The 23,239-nt window shown below is 35.3% G+C and overlaps 1 protein-coding gene and 1 long non-coding RNA gene across 6 annotated transcripts in view; one reads left to right on the top strand and one right to left on the bottom strand.

Annotated features, from left to right (window-relative positions):
• Positions 1-3,587, top strand: part of LOC103909838 (uncharacterized) — a 29,606-nt gene extending 26,019 nt beyond the window's left edge. For both annotated transcript variants that reach the window (XR_012400370.1, XR_012400369.1), the window contains exons 3-6: positions 1,609-1,698; positions 2,132-2,182; positions 2,517-2,557; positions 2,701-3,587. This is a non-coding gene — a long non-coding RNA (uncharacterized lncRNA). The remainder of the gene's footprint in view (positions 1-1,608; positions 1,699-2,131; positions 2,183-2,516; positions 2,558-2,700) is intronic.
• The window catches only part of zgc:77158, a 59,264-nt gene that overhangs the window by 5,384 nt on the left and 30,641 nt on the right, over positions 1-23,239 (bottom strand). For all 4 annotated transcript variants that reach the window (XR_011008700.2, XM_073941940.1, NM_205672.1 and 1 more), the window contains 2 exon segments: positions 17,398-17,709; positions 5,923-6,750 (listed from right to left, as the gene is read on the bottom strand). Coding sequence is in view for 3 of the 4 variants with exons in the window: in XM_073941940.1 (XP_073798041.1) it covers positions 5,923-6,750; positions 17,398-17,545 (976 nt within the window). In the remaining variant the exon portion in view is untranslated.

The following is a 23,239-nucleotide window of genomic DNA, read 5'->3' as shown; positions in this document are numbered from 1 at the left end:
CACTAGCTGTTAAAATTGTCTGTGTCCCTCTTGGATTTTGTGAGAAAATATCTGATTATCATGGCCTAAAATGACTGAATTGTAGGTGTTTACTGAAATATTTGAAGCATTAATTCTTCATTACTTACTTGACCTCAAGAACCATTTTTCTCTGTAGAAGGGTATCTGTGGGGTCTTAAAATGTCTTCAAAATCAAAATTTTAGGCTTTAAAAAGTCTTGAATTCACTAAAATATTAAATTTGATTATTTTTAAAAGGTCTTCATTTTCCTATGCCCATGTAAAGCTACCCAATTTGGCCAACACCCATCCAATCACTATCATTCCATCTCAATAAGAATTTTGACAAAGGTTTATTTATTAACTATATACCAACTATATTTCTATTTATAAACGTACAGTTTAATTTTCGACCTTACAACAACATTTGTATTTTATGGTCATTGTTTTAACTGGGCCATTAGAAAAAAAAATCCTAAGCATTTAGCCTTGTGTAAGTCTAAAAAATGTATAATGGTCTTAAAAAAGTCTTAAATTTAACTTCATGGAACTTGTAGAAACGCTGATATGAAAAAGGAACACAGGGGAACAAAGAGATCAAGTGTCTGCTTATTAACCATATAAAGCCTACTATATCATATTTCATACAAGAATGATCAAAATAAACAAAGCTGTTAAAATCTCTTCGACAACATTTAAGAAACATTTTTTACACTTTAAATGTTTAGCAATTGATGTAACGAACAGCCTCATTCAATTAGGCTTGGCTGAATGTGCTATCTGTGTGTTGCTATAATGTCACATGACATGTCTGAAACAAGTCATACTGCTGTGCAGTTTTTAGGACAACTCAAGATTTCATACACTGGACGCAAATATTATGTTATTTAACATTAAACAGTGCAGAAGGAATGTTGAACAGTGCCATTGCTGGCTAAAGGATATCTGTGGCAATTTAAAAAATTGCATACTCCTCTGAATGATAAATTGTGATCACAGAATCATAACAGCTGCTTGTTTTTCTATTCATTTTTAAATAGAAACATTTAAATTTAATTAAAAATAAAAATTAGCGTGTAAAAAGTTTATGAATTTAAAGATTTTCTCGAAGTTTTTTTTTTTTTTTTTTTTGCCAGATACTCTCATTCAAGCCCTCGATTTACGAACGCTGCAATTGTTCAAGTTTAGTTCAGTCACAGCAGGCTATCACGTACTGTTTTTGTTCGGTTCTCCATCTGCTGAACCACGCATGCGCAGTATTATCAGATTACCGCTTTTCAAAATTGATCTCGATGTACTGTTCTAATAACTGAATAACTATATATTGCTTTGTTTTGAGTCAGAGGGTGGTATTAGGCATGTTAAAAAGTAGTTTGTGGATAAGTCTTACTAGAGACACAAATCATTTCAAATGATTCAGTTCAATTTGGTAAACTAGTTCAACCAATTCACTTAGAAAAAAGATTTGTTTACGATCATGATCACTAATACAGGAATAAAACCCCTTGTTGAGCACAAATGTGTAAGTATTAATTTTAAGTCTCTGTATTTAATGTTTTCACTGTGCTACTGTCATGTCCATTCGTTGTTTTTGTCGCGGGAGCAACAGCGAGGATGACTGGAATAGGACCGGCTTGATCTGGCCAATAGCAGCAGGATTACAGACTCTGAGGTGCTGTACGGTCAAACACTACGCGAGGTAAATAGATTTTCTTCTAAAAAGGCCTACAGTAAGCTTATGTATTAAATACATTTACAAAAATTAAAATGAAGGACGTGTTTGCCATAATTTTTTTGTATGTACACAAAACAGTTTCAATTAGTCCTAGTTTTTTTTTTTATCAAAAAACTTTTTTATTTTTATTTCAGTTAAAAAATATATTTTACAATTTTAGTTTTCGTTTTTTGTTAGTTTTTGTTATCAATAAAAACTTTAGACCATTCATGTCATCAGCAACAAAATGTCCATTATTGTTGATAGTGTGTATGAACAGTAGTCACCAATTGAAATGGATCAAAAATGTTTTTCATAAGACAGGAATAGATATTATTCAATAGTTTTAGGACAACTTTGATGAACGGTAATGATCCACTGTATTTGTTGACTACTGTATTTGGTGTCTCCTCACTAGCAGTGCTGGGGAAGAATGACTGAAGAAAGAAATTAATTAATTAATGAAGGGGTGAGTGAATTTTAAAAATGTTTTGTAATACTTAAGTTTAGGTCACAATTCACAATATAAACAAACCATTAACTAACACTGCTAGCTTAAAAGTACAAATTAGCTGTTTTAATAGTAAGGTAGAAGTTGGGTTTGGGCTTTGGGTAAGATTAGAGATGCAGAATAAGATCACACTTTATAACTAATGAACAGTTAATATCTTAATAATAGGCAGGTAATAAGCCAGTAGAATTGTGACCTAAACTAAATTATTACTGTTTATTTTTTCATTCTGGATGTGAACTAATCCTTTGACTTATTTCTTACATGTAATTTGTTCTACTTTAAATTCCAGGCATGCCAGTGCACCATTACTTTTAAGTACTGCATGTCCAGGTAAACAACCATCCCTAGCCCTTGTGGTTTTGACTGATGAGGTCAATCCAAACAGTTTGCTTTGACCATTGAGCATAATGGAGAATGAATGTGTCCTTTGAATAAATCCAGCAAGTGATGTTGACTAAGGCATGTGTTCGCAGGCTTTGGCGCTGCACTTCAAACAGGCCCAAGAACGTTCCGTACAGAAGGAATTCATCATTTAAATGACCACAGCGGGCTGAGATGTTCACTGAACAAGAATCTCAAAGGTTTTTCGTTACATGGAGCAGTGACACACTTTGCGGTCGACTGAACTTCAGTCTTCATTTGTTCACACACTGATGTAACCACATCTGTCAAAATGTTGTGTTAAAGGAGCTTTCTGTTGTTATCAAAGATCCAGATGCTAGCTTTAATAAGTGTAGATTTTCATAATCCCATTCTTAATGTGCATTTGTGTTTAGAAGCACTGCAGAAAGCTCAAATACAAGCCTGACGGAGGCCACATGTGAAGGTGAACACAAGTTCAAGGTTTATAGTCTAACAATCTGGCCAAAACACGGAAATGACAGACCACCAGCACAAAAAAAAACAAAAAAAAAAACGTTCATGGACGTTCTGACAACAGACAGACAGTGAAATGAGGTCTGTTAAACAAACACTGCTGCTCTTTAATGAGAGCCTGCAGACGACTGAGAATACGTGCAAACATTAACCAACAAAATGTCCCTTAATGTTAACAAACCATTAACAGAAACGCTCCAGAGGAGGAATGTGTGACGCACGAGTCTAGGAGAACGTTCTGACATGAGTAATAAACGATTAATCATTAATCTCTTGGGCAGGGTAATCAAACATTACATAAACTGCCTGAGATGCAACATTATGACAAAACAAATATTTGTGGATGCTGAGTGTTCAAAGCAACATTCAATGTCTGTTGCATAACTAAACAATAAGCTGAAATTTGTATGGACAGATCATTTCAAAATATCTTCCATGTATAAATGTAAATGTTGAATTTTTTTAGAATTAAAAACAAATCTGCGGATTTATGCAGAATGATTTTTAGGATTAATATTACTAAAAATGTAATATATGAAATAAAAAAATAATACCTTTTTAATTTTTTATTTAATGTTCACATTGCAAATCCAATTAGATCCACTTATTTGGTAAACAAAGCAAGTATCTTATATAATATTAAAAGACAGAACATATTACTTAAACTATATTGTACAGTTATCAAATGTACATGTTCATAGTTGTCAATAATATTACTGAAATAAATAAAAAAATACAGAATAAATATAAACTGACACATTTACACATGTAGATAAATAGAGTCAACGATGAGCTAAGATTCTGTGGATTTCTGCATTCACAGATTCTGTTTGGGCCTAGTCATTACAGATACATATAAAGTACAGCTTGGTACTACTATCCAATCTCAAAGACTGTTATTTAATAACAGTTATTTAAGTAAATGCTTAATGCTTTAAGTAAAATACTTTCACATTCAAGAGCAACACTGTGCTATTTTACAGTTCATGATCTGTTGTTTTCAGGATCTCAGACCAGGGGTCTGTTCTTTGAACGTGGATTGCTCAATTAGCTGCATTTGGTTATTGAGGATTTAACACAATCCAGGATCGTTTCATTTATCAAAACTCATTCGAGAGTTGTTATAATAGCAACAGTTCTGATAGCTCAAACCTGCCGGGAGCAGGTTTATTTCATATAAACAGGATTAGATCAGGTCTTTTCAAGCAAAGGTAATTCTGAAAGTATGTACCGAATGCTAACATTTTCTTAGTGTAGTAACCTATAGATAATATACACTTGGGGAAAAAGTGTATATATCCATGTTTATGTTTATGTACATAAGTTTAAAAAAAATATAAATAAATAAAACTTAGTAAATAAAAATACAAAAACAAGGTGGTTCTGCCCAAGGGGATCAAAAAGGACATTTATTAATATGGATTTTTTAGATACAAATGCTTACTATTTAAAGGGACCGATCTAGCTTTAGTACAATTTCTCAAAGATTATAGACATAAACAATATTCCACAGCGGTCCGTTCTTCGTACCTCGCTTAAATGATCTAAGATGATTTGGCAGATCCTGGATCGTTTTAATCTTGGTCTTTAAACTAATCTCTGGCTAATTTAGTTCATCAAACAAGTTCGCGAATCAAATAAAAATTTCTGGATGAACTGATCTGAGATCACTGTGTGTGTTATGAAGGGCAGATCTATCAATCCTCGAAGTCATGATCAGCACTGCAATGATTGGCTGACTGCACAGCAGCGAAATTACATCATCTCATTAATATTCAATTATCCATGTAAGCAGAATTATATAAAATTCGTAGTAAACGTTTTTTAAATATGATACGCAATAACTTTTCACCTTTGTTGTGGACTGCATGCTTTACAATTGAATTAGTTTTAGATTTGTAAAGCGGATTTTTTTTATTTTAGTATTCTTGGCCTATTCAAGTTTTTAAATCGGTGCAAGGAATTGAAATTAATTTAGCATCATAAAAGCATTTTGGTATAGGTGTAGATATCGTGTAGATATTCAGTACAGATATCAGTAAAGGTGTCTGCAACTTTTTTAAAGCATCAAATTAGCGTTATATTAGCCTTTGTACTTTTATTAAGTTTTATTTATATATTTTTTTAAACTTACATGTATAGAAACATAAATATTATCAATATTAAATGTTATTAATTATTATAAATGTATGAATAATTTTTTTTTTATATTTTACTATTTTCCCAAGTCTATATAATCTATAGGTTACTACTGTAAGATAGTATTAGCACTTGGTACATACTTTTGCTGTTACCTTTGTTTGAAAAAACTCAATCTAATCCTGATAATATGAATTAAGCCTGCTCCCGAACAGGTTTAAGCTACCAGTACTGTTGCTACGACAATAATTCTTGGATAAGTTATGAAGAACGAAACAATCCTGGACTGTGTAAAATCGTCAATAACCAAATCCAGCTAATTGTGTAGTACACATTGGAAAAACGGACCCCAGCTCGCAGTTAATGTTGTGTCATGTTTTGTTATCAACAAAAGAAAAGCTTTTAAGTTCTCTTTGTGGCTTAATCATGAATATGAAAAATGAAGACGTTCACATGCATTTGTCGTGCAAATTTTTTACATTATTAACTGAATGATTTGTCATGTTAATAATAAACCTGATGATTTTTTCGCAGGCAGAAAAGTGTGCAACAATTTTAAACAAATACAGATACATGGCAAGAAAGATAAATATACATGCCAGCCTTAAAGATGAACTACATACAATACCCAAAATACTAATATTATTAATAATTTAGATGTTACGTTTACAAAATCTTACCTTCATCATAGCGTTTCCTGAGAGCGGTACCTGGAGCAGCGCTGGGAACTCCCTCGTACAGCCCCTCACCCACAAAATCAGTGTAGAAGAGCATGAAGGACATGACGCCCATCCAGCTGCAGAGCTGTGCCAAACACAGCTGCCGCATGACACGTGGCACGTGGCAGTAGCTACGATAAATGGCTGGTGTCATAGACCAGCAGGTCCTCAGCAGGCACATGAGTGGGCCGGACTTTAGAGCCCGCAGCTTACACTGAAACGCATAGCAGCACGAGCGTGAAAAACACCGTCCAGCCTCCAGTGGCCCCGGTTCCACAGTGGACGAAGGTTCCTCTGACACTTTCATGGTGACGAACACACTGACGACGAAGATGAGGATGAGGAGGGAGAACAAACACTCAGCCTGACCACCCAAGTAGAAGGACAGAAGCCCTCCACTCCAGTCCAGGGCGGGTAACAAGTAGCCCACGCAACCGCCAAGGCTAACCATGAAGGAGAACATGGCGAAAGCCTGTCCGCAATCGTCCCGTTCACGGTACAGGTCCGAGAGCAATGCCTCCAATGGCGTGAAGCACACCTGTCCGCAGAAGTCTAAAAGGCCCACACCAAGGATGAGCAGGCCCACCTGGAGAGCCTGGTTTCGACGGGTGCTGCCCCAGCTCAAGTTGGCAGCCAAAACATCAGCATGTGGTATGATGAAAAGTGCAAGGAGAACTCCCAACGACAGCAGCCATATGAAGGGTCGCCGCCGGCCATAGCTGCTGTTGCAGTGATCACTGGCTGAGCCAATCAGAGGGATGAAGAGAAGTCCCAGAACCGGTCCAATACCTAAAGGGGTAAAAAGATTTGGATATTTAGGTCTTAACTTGCATTGCCTTAATCATAATTTTTTTTTGCAACAACATCTCTGATGGTGTGTTTACTGCAATAATGAGGAAATTGACTAATAGCAAAATCCCGTCATAATGGTTAGAGTTGGACTTGTGATAGAAGGGTCACTGGTTTGAGTCCCCCAACGGATTGTATAAGGTGAGAGCATATCTGTCAACCCTCACGTTTCTCCCGGGATTCTCCTGTATTTTAGGATTCTAACCAGCTATCATCCCGTAAAGGTATTTTCCCATAGATGCTGTTTCCCAAACGGATTACACGCGATTTGAAGTGGAGCGAAAGTGGACACACTGTGTTTTGGGTGCGTGTTTGAACAGACATATACACATAATAACAACAACAACAAAAACATACAAACATATCGATCTTGGTGGGTTTTCTTTTAAACAACTAATTTTGTCTTAAATGAGCATAAAAAGTTGAATGCTTTTATTACAGATCTGTGCATTTTTAAAGTGACACTGCTGTTATTTAAAATAATCAAGTGAAAAATCGAAATGAGAGATTCATGCTCTTAAAACAATTCTACAGTAAAGAAAGGGTTAATGAGATTTCATAACTTTATTCAATTTCTTTATAATAGCTCTTCATTTGAATAGGCAAAACTTTTATTTTCTAATGTATACTATTTATTCTATCCTTTGTAAATAATAATAATTAAACAAATTACTGACCGTTTCAACTGTTTGTTTACAATGATTTATTATGGGAATTTTTTTTTTGTTTTTAGGGGGGAGGGTGTGGGGTATCCCTTTTTTCACATGCCAATATTGACAGGTATGGGTGAGAGTGAATAACTCGTGCTCTCACCATACTAAGGCTGACGTGAGTCACAACTGTTCCCTGAGTGCCGCGGCAGTGGCTGCCCACTGCTCTGGGTGTGTGTTCATGGTGTGTGCATGTGTGTGCACTTGAAATGGGTTAATGCAGAGCACAAATTCTGTGTATGGGCCATCAATACACAAACCATGTCACGACTTTCACATTCCAATTTAGACAATATCTAATTAAATAAGCACATATTTTCAAATCTTTCCAGAGTAATCCATAAATACAGGTTTTGTTCATTTTTGAATGTAAAAAGTTTATAAAGAAACTATTTAAGATTTTTCATAATAGAAAAACACTTTCAGTAGCGATGGGAGAAAATAGTGAATATTTTAAAATAGTAAATATTTTTCTGTCCATATGTGAAAAAAAAAAAAAAAAAATATATATATATATATATATATATATATATATATATATATATATATATATATATATATACAAATAGATAAAGCATAAATCAGCACTTAAAAATCAATAATTATAAAAATAAGTAAAACAATTTTAAATATGATAATTAAAAAAAAAAAAAACATTATGCAAACAACGTCAAACCCAAAATCTCAAAATTTGTTTCAAAATGTATGATTTGTCTGTATACTATAGACCGAAATAAACCAAATTGCTCTTTCTATGTAGTGCTGGCTTTAACAAAATGCTTTTAAAAAGGGAAATGGTCACTCGAGATAAGATTTCTGTAGAGGAATCACAGCCATGGCCTTGGTCCTTTATCTTTTGGCTTGGTCCTCAGCCTGCTGTAACACTGTAGGTTAAAGTGACCAGTCTCTGGCTCAGATCCCTCATCTCCACAGCTCGTCTAATTACAGCAGATGACTCAGTCCACTGGTTGGGCTCTGATTCCCATTTCAATTTAAGTCTAGATCTTCAGGAGCTATTTTTATTCAAGTGCGTGGTGGAAAGATGACCTGAACATGCGCAAAATGCAATTAAAAGTTCACTGGAGTCCATTTACTCACTGCACAAATGTCTGTGAGCTGAACAGAAGAAAAAAAGCAATTGCTGCAAAACCTTTTTAGTTCAAATAACACACAAAAATATTGGTTTTATTTAATAGAACTGTGAAATGCTTTTAATTCATACTTTTGTAATTTAAGTAAAAATGATGAAATGTTAAATACACTTCAGTCAAATTTACAGTATAAACATTACATTCAAAGCAGAGAGTTTTATATAGTATTATATAAACTACTGTTTAAATGTTTGGGACGTTTATTATAGTTCTGACTTAAATCATGTGCATAAAGACTGAACTTATTTGATTAAAGAAGCTTTTCACTCATCATAGCACACGTGCTGCTGATGTTGTGAAAATAAAACTTACACTGTAAAATCATTGCTGTACCACTTGAGGTTAAACCGGAGAGCGGATGCAAATGTGGAGTAGCACACCTAAAACAATTTTAAGCTGCCAAGCAGGTATTGACAAACCAACTTTAATGTGAGGAATACATTAGAGAAACCATGGAAGTGGCCAACCGAGGGAACTTAAAGAGATTTATTTAACAATGTCGCTCAGCGGCGCCTGTAAGTCAACACATGCTGTTTTTCCCAAAGTGGAGGCAGAGAGGACTTCTGCACACTTCCCTTTAAAGGTGCCTTTGTGTTGTTTGCGACAGTTCGAGACAATTAATCATGTGACTCTTTCATATAGTGCAATTCATTATAGCTGCCCTAATTATTCCTGTAGCTTAACTGGAAAAGCGTGGCTTTGACAACAGCAAGGTCATTAGTTCAATTTCTCAAATGCTCTCACTCCCAACTCCTCACATACTCATGTTTTTGGTTACGGTTATTCGTGCAAGCAATTTGTTTACCATGTAAGAAACATGCTAGAAACATGCCAAGTCATGCTACAGCATAGAGTTTAGGCATACTAAACCATTGAACAAATGCTTAACGTGCTAAATCATGTCACCAGTGTGCTAGCGCAAGGGAGACAGTCACATATGTTATAAATGCTAGGAGTACATTAAAACTTTAGAATCAAGCTAGCCTTTATTAAAAGCTTTCTAGACAGTTTATTTAGACTACGCGGAAACTTGTACCACATAAAGCTGTGTTAATTATTCAGACAAGACCTTTTCAAGTCAACATAAATGTTTACGATCTACCAGCATGCTAATTAAGGCCCTAAAAGCAAATGCTAAAACCCACAGATACATTTTACCACTAACACAATAGACAAACTGCCAGCATGCTAATAATAATTCAAAATAGTCATTCATGCTAGCAACGGGCTAACTGTACTAGAAACCAATGTGCTAAATCATCTTAGAGATGGGGTAAATCATAATAGAAACATGCCAGCAACTTGGTCTTCATTCTACCAAATTGTTAATAATGCTAGCAACATGGTAAACATGGATATGACGTACAAATATGTCAAATTTTGCTAGTTGTGTTTTAAAACACGCTAATAATGTTAAACCATGTTAGCAACTTTAAAACATACAAACATAGCATTAAAAGATTCTCGCTAAAACATGCTAACAGTGTGCTAAAACAGAAGAAATGTGCTACCACTAACACACTAGACAAGCTAACAGCAAGCTAAAAGATCATATTAGAAGCATGATAGCAATATAATTCCTGCTAGCAATGGGCAAACTGTGCTACACACATGCCCCCAACATGCTAAATCATCTTGGGCAACTCAACCTACTTGGTAACTCATCCTACCGATGTGTTAGAAACATGATGGTAATGTTTAAAAATGTAGTCTTCTTACTAAACCTTTTTAAACATACAGCAGAGCACTTTTAAACATTCTTCTCAAGCCAACATAGAAGTTTTCTGTAGGCTAAACACCATCTTAAACTGAAAATCATAATTCAACATATGTTGAAAAAATCTGTGGATCTGTATCCCAGTATATATTTAAGAAAACATTTCCCCATGTCTTTCTCGTCTTTGTACTAACACCAAATGTTTCCCACTGAAAGTAACAGAGTACCATTTGCACTGAATAATAATGGCAAAGTTGTACTCCAATGACTTGAAAAGTGGTCCTGAACTAGCAAGCCATTACACATACATGACAAATTGGTGGTGAGAACATGTAGAACTTCCAAGGAAGAAATAAATCAACTGTGCCCAGTATAAATGAGTGGAAAGCCTTATATAATGAATATTTGTATCCATTTCTCAGTGAATAAAACCAATTATTTTGGTGCATTTAAACAAAATATGTTATATTCCATTAAAAAAGCATTTGGTCACCATCTTTAGGGATAGAAGTATAATAATAATTTAAATTCAAACAAGTTACTGCAAGTTTCTTTATTTTTTCCTGTTTATTTTTTATTTTTTAATGTACATTCAACGCCGGCCACCTAAAAAGGTATACCTGTCCAACTCCTCGTTACAGCAAATTTCTAATCAGCCAATGACATGGCAGCAACTCATTACATTTAGGCATGTAGACATGGTCAAGAGGATCTGCTGCTGTTCAAACAGAGCATCAGAAAGGTAATTTAAGTGACTTTGAACATGGCATTGTTGTTGGTGCCAGACGGGCTGGTCAGAGTATTTCAGAAACTGCTGATCTACAAGGATTTTCATGCAAAACCATCTCTAAGGTTTACAGAGAATGGTCTGAAGAAGAGAAAATATTCAGTGTGCAGCAGTTCTGTGGGCACAAACGCCTTGTTGATGCCAGAGGTCAGAGGAGAATGGCCAGACTGGTTTGAGCCAATAGAATGTCAACAGTAACTTAAATAACCACTTACTACAACCGAGGTATGCAGAAGAGCATCTCTGAACGCACAACATGTCGAACCTTGAGGCGGATGGGCTACAGCAGCAGAAAACCACACCGGGTGCCACTACTGTCAGCTAAGAACAGGAAACTGAGGCTACAATTCGCACAGGATCACCAAAATTAGACAATAGAAGATTTAAAAAAACATTTCCTGGTTTGATGAGTTTTGATTTGTGCAGCAACATTCAGATGGTAGGGTCAAAATTTAGCGTCTAAAACATGAAAGCATGGCTCCATCCTGCCTTGTATTAACGGTTAAGGCTGGTGGTGGTGGTGTAATGGTGTAGGGGATATTTTCTTTGCATACTTTGGGCCCATTAGTATCCATTAGCAGACCACAGTGAACCCATCTTCTGATGGCTACTTCCAGCAGGATCATGTGCCATGTCATGTGGATTGTGGATTAGGAGATTCGCATCATGGATGTGCAGCCGACAAATCTGCAGCAACTGTGTGATGCTATCATGTCAATATGGACCAAAATCTCTGAGGAATATTTCCAGTACCTTGTTGAAGCTATGCCACGAAGGATTAAGGCAGTTCTGAGGGCAAATAATAGGGTCCAACCCAGTACTAGTAATGTGTAGCTAATAAAGTGGCCGGTGAGTGTATATACACAGATTTTTTGCCCCCCCCAAAAAAAACAAAAAAAATTGAGTATACTCATTTTTTGACTGTTTTTTTATATTAGAACAGTCAGTACCAAAGCCAAAAATGAAACAAATGTATATAAGAAAATATATGATTGTAAAAGCATCCTATAGAAAATAATCATTTAAAAGTGATCCACCTTTGAACTCATCACATAACCATCAGTTTGGTGCAAAAATCCCATGGGATGAATCTCAAGTCACCAACAGGAAAATTAATAAATAAAAGGGCTTAAAAAACCCACTCCATTAAGAAAGAGTTCAACAAAACCACTGGAATTACATATAACCACACAAGAAATGTCAAAAAACTGCACAATGATGGCCTTTCTGGAGGTTTTGAAAGCTCTTCTAATAGTGGAGTTTATATTGCTTGAACGGACATGAACACAAAGGATCATTCTTTGGTTTCCAGTGCAGCTGTTGACAGAGCAAGAGAGCAGTGTGTAGTATGTATTAACACACCACATATCTTCTGTTCATCTGGTGCAAAGTGTACGTTTGTGAACTGCTTTTTGCTGGTTGCAAAGTAAATAGTCTTGGAGAGAGATTCATTTACAGCCAAAGCCATGTGGAAGCCATTTGTGGGCACAAAATAATGCATCTGTTCATATGGCAGGCTGAAAAATCTCAAACACAAAAGACAAATATTGAAAGTCATAAGTCTGGGTTTTGTAGGGTGAAAAAATGAATGCATGGAGATGTATTTCAACTGAGTTCTCCTGGCATTGTCTATAATAGGAAAACAAATGATTGTCTTTGATTAATGAGTGGTATGCAAACCACAAAATGTAATGCATATACCAACATGAAGAAACAATGAACAATGCATTTATTACAGGATTTGTTGATGTAAGTTAACATTAGTTAATGCAAATATAGTTGTTAATTGTTAGTTCATGTTAACTCATGGTACATTAACAAGCAATAATTTGGATGTTAATACTGCATTAGTAAATGCTAAACTATGGTTAATAAATGCTGTGCAAGTATTGTTAATACTTGTAATTAATTTTAGCAAATACACTAACTAACATTAACTGATGAAACTATTGTTAAATGTGTATAATAAATAAATAAATAAATAAACAAATATATATATATGAAAAAAAGAATTTTGGATAGTGCTTACACAGCATTAATAATGTGAGATCATGTATTTGACAAAGTGCAAAAAAGATGTAAAGACATCTAACATTAATTTAAATATACAGATATTTGTTAAACTAAATTCCATGATCTTTCCAAAACTTTGTGGGTTATTCTGTTTTTACAAAACTTTTCCAGGCCTGGAGAATACCATGTCAAAATTCCATGACTTTTCTAGGTTTTCCATGACCGCCTGAACATTGAAAGTAATTCAGAAATTGTAAACATCCCAGCAATTTTTGCAGACATAATTTAATAAAAATCTAAAATTAAATTGTTGATAAAAATACAAAAAAAAAAAACATTTTAATAATAATGTTGATTTTTAATATTATTTTAGTACATACACTTCAAAATGTTTTTACAGTTTTTGTATGAACTTATACGCACCACCAACTAATTAACTTGATAAAAAAAATGTAAAAAGTTAAATTTACCATGTTTTTCTCTTTCAACATACAGCGGGGAAAATACGTATTGAACACATCACCATTTTTCTCAGAAAACATATATCTAAAGGTGCCATTGACTTGAAATTTCCCCGGATGTTGTTAATAACCAAAGAAATCCATAACGAACAAGTTTACATTGGAAAAAGTATTGAACACATGAAGAAAGGGAGGTGTAGAATGGCAGTGAAGGGCAAGACAGCAGCTGAAATCTCTCAGTAGTTCTTCATTATAAATTAATATCAGCTGCTTCAGTTCAACATCTACATTATCAGGATGATGAAGATGAAACCAGGGTGGACATTTCAGCAAGACAATGATCCAAAACAGCCAAATGCTTGAAAGCAGAAAATAAGAAAGAAAATAAAGCTGTAGAATGGCCAAAACAATCACCCAAATTGAATCCAATAGAAAATACAAATTAAATCTCATTAATATTTGATATACGAGACCCACCGAAACATCAAGATTTTTACACTCTGCTGAAGTCTGAGCAATTCATGTGACTTCATTCTCCATATGAGAGGCATCTTTAAGCTGCCGTCACCAAAAAAGCCTTAAGAGTTTTAAATATGTTTCAGTAGTTCAGTACTTTCTCCTTGAGAACTTTCATTGTTATTGCACATCACTAGCTTTTTTGTTTTGTTTAATTTTTACGGTGTATTGTTTGGGTTTTTGCCAAAATCTGGTTCAATTCCATGTCAACAGCTTCTTTAGAAATAATATTCCAAGAAAAAAAAATGACGTGTTCAATGCTTATTTCCCCCGCTGTATATACATAAAAATGCTATGTTTGAGTTTGATGATCAAGAAACATTTGTTGTTGTTGTTTAAATAATCAGAACATATAAGGTGAGAATATACAACATGCATTCAAGTGACTGATTGAAATGCACTAAATCGGTGAGAAAAGCTTCCTGCTCTGTGCTCTGAGGCAGCCCATGATGACTATATTATCTGCTGAAAGTTTAGAGGAAAGTCCCGCTGAATTTGAACAGGATGCAGTAAAACTCTAGAAGCAGCTGCTGACCCCTCCAGCCTCCGGGCCTCTTCCTGCAACCCGGTGCTTTCCAATTAACACCTGATTACCACCTGGACGGACCAGCCAGTTGTTTGGCCAGTAATTATCATAATGACCCCCATTACAGGATCAGATTCTTAGTGGGAAACAACCTCGACTTGCCGTTTACAGCACTGCTCTTCATTAACCAATCATAAACCCGAGGTTACGCTGAAACACGGTCACCTGTGGTTTTGATCTGACGGTACACACAGGTTTTTTGGGAGTGGGCAAAAAGCAATGCTAGAAAGTAAAATATCAATATATGCTCATGCAAAAACGGTAAATACTTATTTAGAACTACACAACAGCAAAGATGTTGTTACCTCTCGAAAAGTAGCCTGTTGTTATCAGATATAATATTAGTAGGCATTACACACACACAAAGAGAATCTTTACAGATCTCTTTCTTCCCGGAATTCTTGAACTCTAAGCAATAAAATCAAGTTGAACCGCAAGGGAAAGATTTATTAATACTGCTTATTACATTCACAAAATCCATTGAAACTAAGAGGCTTTTTGTATGACGGTTTCAGCCCAAAACTGGAAAGTTCATGCATTTTTCCTCTTAGTTTACACAACAATGTGATTTAAGATCTGAAAGCACATATTTAAAACAACAATGTAGCCAAAAATGGAAAGGCTTTTGCCCTGTTTTTTCAATAGGTTCCACATCTACACTACAATGTTTTCAGTTTTCAGAATTATTGCTGTTCTGCAAAAATTGCTAAAAACCTTGTAATATGTTTTCCAGTCCATTATTTGGCTGAAAACAATACCTGTAGTGAAGTAGAGATGTGCAGTCTGCAGCTAAGTTCTCATGTCTATGTAGGATTTGCTGTGTGAGTAATAAGATGTGTGTTCGCTTTTGGATGTAACATGAAGTAAATCCTACTTTGTGGATGAAGTTTAAGGAAAAGCAGCAACAATACTACATACTCTACCATTTATGTGCTTGTTTTAAATCTACACTCCCCTAAACACATACTATGCATGCACATAATGTCATTGTTTTCAAAACGGTTCCTTTTCAGGTAAAAAAATGCATGCGTTTTCAGTTCAAGAACAACATTGATGTAGAAACAAAATTCTTGTTTTTAGATTGTTGAAAACACCTCCTTTGTCATGCCTGTTGAACACCTGAAAATGAAAGTCTTTAAAAATGATGACATGATGATCATGAATAGTACATGTTTAGGGGAGTGCAAACAAACATACACAACAATGGTGAAGTATGTAGTAGTGTTTCCTAACTCTTCATCAGCAAAGTGTGAATTTACTTAAAATTACAACCAACAGCAGAGACTAATCTTAAACAAGCTGTATATTCTACAAAGACATGAATGCCGAGCCACAGATAGCACATCATCACTTGCACACAGGCATTTTTAACTAACGGTGACAGGGTAAATACTTTTCTAAAAATAAAAATCAAAAAACAGCCTTTTGGCTATTTTCAAGGATATGTGTAATTCCAGATCCAGAAAACTATCCAAGTTCTAGATGATCATTGGGTATCAAAAGTGGCTTATGTGAAATCAAAGACCTCTAGATTATTAGATTATGCTTATTTTCCCAAAATAACCTATGATCATGCCTTGATTTTAAATTATTTAATTAAGACAGTAAGGTCAGACTTTGCTTGGTCAAAAGACGACTGCATCCATACATCTCTGCCATGACTCAAATAACTTATTAATAAAGTCATCTGGAATGGCAAAGAAAGCATTCTTGCCGGACTCCCACAGTTCATCAAGATTCTTTGAATTCATCTTTAGTACCTCCTCCATCTTATCCCAGACATGCTCAATAATGTTTATTTCTGGTGACTGGGCTGGCCAATCCTGGAGCACCTTGACCTTCTTTGATGTGGAGGCTGAAGTATGAAAAGGAGCGCTATCCTGCTGTTGAATCTGCCCTCTCCTGTGGTTTGTAATGTAATGGGTGGCACAAATTTCTTGATACCTCAGGCTGTTAATGTTGCATCCACTCTGCAGATCTCTCGAACACCCCTTCACCAAACTTGACTGATTTCTGTGTGAATCTTGGGTCCATGTAGGTTCTAATAGGTCTTCTGCAGTATTTGTGATGATTGGGATGCTGTTCAATGGATGATTTATCAGAAAAATCTTCCTTCTGCTACTTTTCCAAACAAATAACTAAAAGTCAAGTAATTATTTGTTGCTCTTACAACCGAAATCGACGACAAGACTTTTATCACATAGTGTAGAATTGAAACTTTTTAAAAAAGCATGGAAAATATTTCTGTTTTCGGCTACATTATTGTTATGTGTAACATGTACACTTAAGTATACCACTTTCAAATGTGATAAAAAGGTGTTATACCAATCAACTGAACAAATATAAAAGTGCAAAGTTTTAGAGCTTGTGGAAACATACCCACATTTCTATGATCAGATGCTTACTTAACTGCTGTTTTTTCACTGCAAAAAATATAGTGACTATATAGTTACATTTTGAATGAAACTATTACAGAAGATCTTTGAGAGAGCAGTCCAAGCACTTGAAAATTTCAAAATGTAATCAAATCTTCTCTTTTTTTTGCTAATTTAGACAAAGATCTCCAATGACTAGCATTTAAGTTGAACGATAAGTTGAATGGAAAATATCTCACCATTACATACAAAAGCTGGCACCGAACCTTACCTAAAACCATGGTCATGTACTGTTCCTCCACGCCGGCCTCCAGTAACAACGGTGGCACATAAGTGATGCCAGCCGCTACGCAGATCTCCAGACCACACGTCAGTGAGTTCAGCAGGACCAGACGCCACTGAGACCTCCATCCAGTCATATTTAAACAGGAAGGTTTACTTTTCTCCTGTGTGTAGATGCGAAAACTCTGATGTTTTCTGGAGGTGGTGAAAGGTGCAGGGTCTGGTGCCCAGGGGCAGGGAGAGCAAAGATGCGGACTCTCAGGTCAACTAGGGGATCCATTGTGTCTTCAGCATTATTGATCTGAAAGCAAAGGTAAAGTCATGTAACTTATTTATACAACACAGCTTCAAAATAACAAGCAGGAAAATAATCAGTGCAAAAATCAACAAATTTAAGACAATTGTTGATTCAGTTCATTTTAATTCTAGGGCTGCACGATATGTCATTTCAGCATCGATATCGCAATGTGATTATTCGCAATAGTCATAAGTTCTGTATTAGAATTTATCATTTAAATCTGTTTTTGAGGCCTGTGACTAAATTAAAGTTTTAAAAGCATTCAGACTTAAGAAATCGTACCACTAGTTAACTAAATAACGATTCATTTTATTGAATAAATTGTTTTAAAACAAGGTTTATTTCAATCGTAACGTTTTTTTTTTTTATCCAATAAAATCTAAAATGATCTATTCTTTCTAAATATAGACATTAAATTCATCTAGCGAAATTGTATTAATTTCGCAATATATATCACAGACTAGGGTTGTCATGAGACTGGAATTCGATACCAATCGGTACTAAAATTTTAAGTCCATTTCCCACAAGCATTTAAGTGATGTGGAGCACGTTCTTAAAAGTTCTCTCAACAGAAATGACTGTGTGAAGGTCATCAATTCATCTAACTCACCGTGTAACCACAGATACAGGGATACTGGAGCATTTCAAAGTCACGTCGATCAGTTGGTTTGACTATTAGCTGACATACGAGCGATCCGCTGATGAATTGTGGCTTTAAAACACCCCAGTGTCCATGTATCTAAGGTTACGCTCAGTAAGCAGTGGTGAGTTTGGTAAACTGATGATAAGCACGTGAACACAATGGCAATTCATCGCTGTTTAAGGCCTAAATGTTCAAGGGAAATGGATGTTTTTAAAATGTCAGTATCGATTGGTATTCGAATTCGATTCGAATTCCAGTATCGTGACAACACAACCGCAGACTAACAAAATATTACAATGTTCAATTTTTCCAATATCGTGCAGCCCTATTTATTTTAATGCATTTTTAATACAAAAATATTATTCAGTACGATTTATTTCAATGTTGATTCGAATCAGTTCAGACTGAACAACAAGTGCTTAGTGATGTGTTTAAATTGCACAAAGCAAGAAATAACAGAAAGACGTGAACACTGTAAAAAATGCTGGGTTCCACACAATTGCTTTATGTTGTCCCAACGCAAATTGATTAGGTTAAAAATAGTTTTTACAAATGTAAGTGGATTGAACATAAAACAATTAAGTTGTCTAAAAAAAAAAAAAAAACTCTCCATTACAAAAAAGAGAAAAATCTAAAAATACTTTACGTAGAGAATTATACCAATCTGATGATCACTTATAATAACAACTAATAATAATAGAATTGTTTGCTTTGTTAGCCTAATAAAAAAGTCCAAATATGCTTAAAATGAGTGGACATGGCAACACTGAATTTGACAGGTTTGTTGATGCAATATTAAACTGGTCAAAAATAGCGACCAAATCAAACCAAACGCAGTAAATACCTGCAGTTAGTTACCAAAGTTTAACCACTTCTTATAATGATGAAATTGGCCATAATTTTATAAAAATGTTAAACAAATTTATAACTTTACGTTTTATTAGAATGACATGAAATATTGATTAAAGTACAAAATAACATTAAATAATTCTGAATGTAAGATAAGATGAAAGGTTAAAGTGTGCCACCTAAAATCACAAGTGTTCTCTGCATGCTAAGATTAAGAGCACATTGCTCTCATGAACGTGCACCCTATACTGATGCTGAGGAGGAAAAAAAAGTTGAATAAAGTCATTATTTTAGCTTTATGGGCACACAAAAGTATTCCTGAAGCTTAATAATATTCTGATTGAACCACTGAGGGCATATGGTCAGTTTTGAGAATATTTAAAATATTTTTTCTAGACTTTAAACACATCAAGACTTTTACTGACTATAATTTATGTTTAATTTGTATAGCGCTTTTCACAATAATTATTCTTTACAAAAGGTTTCACATCTGTCACATTCATAACTGAGAGATGTCACAAGGCGAAGCTTTTAGCTTATAAACGCAAAATAATACTAATACTTTTTGCTCTATAGTGAGCCAACTCTTATCCTTTTGATTAGCATTGTTTCAAAGTATGCTATATACTGTAAACTCGCAGACTTTTTTGGTCACATCTATAACACATCTATTTTCCTCATTTAAAATATAAAAAATGTTTACAGACTGATATTTGTCTGATCCCATAACTCTGTGGTCAGTTGTTTTGGAAAATATAAACAGATGTTTCAATATAATGCTGACATAGTTTCTTTGTGAATTTAGTTTTGAGTTTTTTTTTACCGCAAATGTCACATCCATAATGCTGCAATTGCTCTGTTTATGTATTTGATCATTAAGTGTATTTGTTGTCCTCAAAGTCCTCAGTCCCATCCTGACAGATTCCCTAAAATATCTTTATTTGTGTTCCAAAAATGAACAAAAGCACTTTGGAACAACATGAGGATGAGTATAAATAAAATAATGTTCATTTTTGGCTGAACTAAGCCTTTAAAAGTCTTTGAAACAAGGCAAAAAGTGTGTTTTGTGATGGCCCCTATGAAACACATTCCTGCTGAATTATTTTTTCTCCGTTTCATCACCCGCAGGCCACAGTAAGGTCAGTGCGTCCGCTGGCCTGCTCTCTGTCATTAGCTCCTTCACTCAGGGCTCCACGCTGCAGTTGCCACCTCTAATTAGCAGCTTTTGTTCATGAAAAGCAATGTTAATGAGTCAGATTTTTACTGCTTCCAGTGAGGAACATTTCTCTCCGGCTGCTGTTCATTTGTTCACCGGAGGAGATTTTGCAGTTATGAAATTTTATGACTAATATCAGCATTTGCTTTTTTGTTTGTTTGTTTGTTTTCCAGCCGGTCATTCTGGAATATTCCACTGAGATACACAGAGACTGACCTTTAAATTGATGTATTTAAACTATTTTTGTTGAAAATGGTGAAGGAATCCACACGCTCGAGCTTGTCACTTGAGGGCAAAATAACACAGTGGCTATAGCAGCAGTTAAAAGATTGTAAATAAAAAAGGATGTCACCAGAGTGGCTTTTTGGTTTCTTTTCTTGTGCATCACAGCCACTAGCACACTATCTGAACGATTTTTTAGCATAGGGGGGTAATGTGATCATTTAACTTTAAAATTTGTAATGTTGCAGTATAATGATGGCTGGTTCCTTTACTTAAAAACTTTCGATTCGATTATCATAATTTGTTTTGTAGATAGAATTTGAGGTTTACTGTATCATTAATATTAACACCTTACAGATGTTGATCTACCTTTTACCTTTTGCCATATCACCCTGCAGCCCAAGACCGGTTACTCACTGAAGCTAAGCAGGGCTGAGCCTGGTCAGTACCTGGATGGGAGACCACTAAGGAACATTAGGTTGCTGTTGGAAGTGGTGTTAGTGAGGCCAGCAGGGGGCGCTCAACCTGTGGTCTGTGTGAGTCCTAATGCCCCATTAAAAGTGAAGGGGACACTACACTGTCAGTGGGCGCCGTCTTTCGGATGAGACGTCAAACCGAGGTCCTGACTCTGTGATCATTAAAAATCCCATGGCACTTCTCGTGAAAGAGCAGGGGTGTAACCCCGGTGTCCTGGCTAAAGTCCCTCTATCGGCCCTTACGATCATGGCCTCCCAATCATCCCCTTCCACCGAATTGGCTCTATCACTGTCTCTCCACTCCACCAAAAGCTGGTGTGTGGTGAGCGCACTGGCGCCGTTGTCCTGTGGCTGCCGTCGCATCATCCAAGTGGATGCTGCACACTGGTGGTGGTGTGGAGAGACCCCCCTCATGATTGTGAAGCGCTTTGGGTGTATGGCCATACACAATAAATGTGCTATATAAATAAAAATACACATACATATTTGTTTTAATTTAAGGGTTATTTATCACGTATGACTTTAAAACCCCTAATTTTAAATTCTGATACCCTAAATGTTAATTTTAAAGCAATATTAAATAAAGTATAACATTAATTGTCATTTTGATCTCATAATTAAATTTTTTTATCATTTTCAGTGTATGATTGTATATTAAATTTCAGTCTATCAATTTTTGCATTAACTATTCAATTTTTTATGTTATGTTTACGGCTTTTACTCTAATAATTCTGATCCTGATGCCATAATTATTACTTTTCGTGTCAGTTTTGACTAATATTGGCTTTTCTTTATTCGCCTAATTTTGATCTCATCATTATCAGATTTAAAAAAAAACAAATCAAGGAAGTTTAAGTTCATGAAAAGCTTAAAAAGATAAAATAATCATCTTTATTGTTAGTTAAAGGTCCGGTAAAGTGTATTATTCAATGTTTGACATAATCAACCTAAACACAAAGAGAGGGTGGGACATAGCGTAGCTCCTCCCCTTTTTTTGAGCTCAAGTGCATCAAATGAAAAGCAAATGGGGGCGGAGCATGTCAGATAAGAGAGAGCATTTGATTGGTCAGGATCTGATGAGAAACTAAATTATGAGGTGAAGTAAATAAAACCATTGATTCATTTAGGCAGAATTGACAAACTACAAGCTTTACATGTTTATATCAGTTTTATATCTTCTAAACACGAATGTTTTTACTGTTACTGAGCACATTAGCTTATAGATATCTTAAAAACTAACAATACTGATAGTAAACATCTAAAAAAAAGTTTGTTTTAATTTCTTGAAACTTTTAAGTTTTAAACAACCTCTAAACAAAAAGACAAGAATTAAACACAAAGGTGTTAATAATTAGTTTCCTTGATCCCCTGAATAATCAGTAAATACTGATTAAATTACATAAAATAACCATAAGTGCAAACCCTTTATTTCATGCCAGACTGTTCCAATCTATTTAACTCCTTTATCCATAACCCAGCGTTCTTCTCTATACAAGTACAAACAAAGCATCTCGCATAGGAAACGTGACACCAACGCACTCCCTCTCTGAATATCATTTCCACCCACAACTCTCCTGGGCACGACATGCCAATCAGGTGAAGGACGCCTTCTCTCAAAATGACAAGAAAACTTCCAACACCACAAGACACGCTGAAGCCTTTCACATTCTGACATTGCAGAGAAAGGCTATTGGCTTTTAAAATGCAAATGAACCTCGACAAGAGGCCAAGCATTTGAGAAAATAAGACACGATTTCAATCAGAGCACAACATATTCAATCACTTACTTCTCTCGTGCACTTCAGGTAACTTGATTTGCTTCCAGTAATGTTTAAAGTGCTGAAAGTGTTTCTGAGCTCCAGTATTAATCCGCGGGTAATGTCTAGTTGTGCGACTTCTCTGGGTTTTTCGAGAGCGTTCTGTGCACTGACTGTCACCCTGCCATCTGATTATGAGACATGTGCGAGAACACTCAGAGCAGACACCACCTTTCAGGAGGATGAAAAACAACCAGGTGTTAAATTCATATTTGGTGTTACATTCCTCCATCTATGCGAGCCATCTGCTCAGCATTGGCAGATCAAAAGCGCAGATCATCTCCAATCGAAGAATCTATATAAAATTTGC

The sequence above is a fragment of the Danio rerio genome, chromosome 25 (genome assembly GCF_049306965.1).
Source record: "Danio rerio strain Tuebingen ecotype United States chromosome 25, GRCz12tu, whole genome shotgun sequence".
NCBI classification, from domain to species: domain Eukaryota; kingdom Metazoa; phylum Chordata; class Actinopteri; order Cypriniformes; family Danionidae; genus Danio; species Danio rerio.
This window is presented reverse-complemented; position numbering and strand designations above follow the sequence as displayed.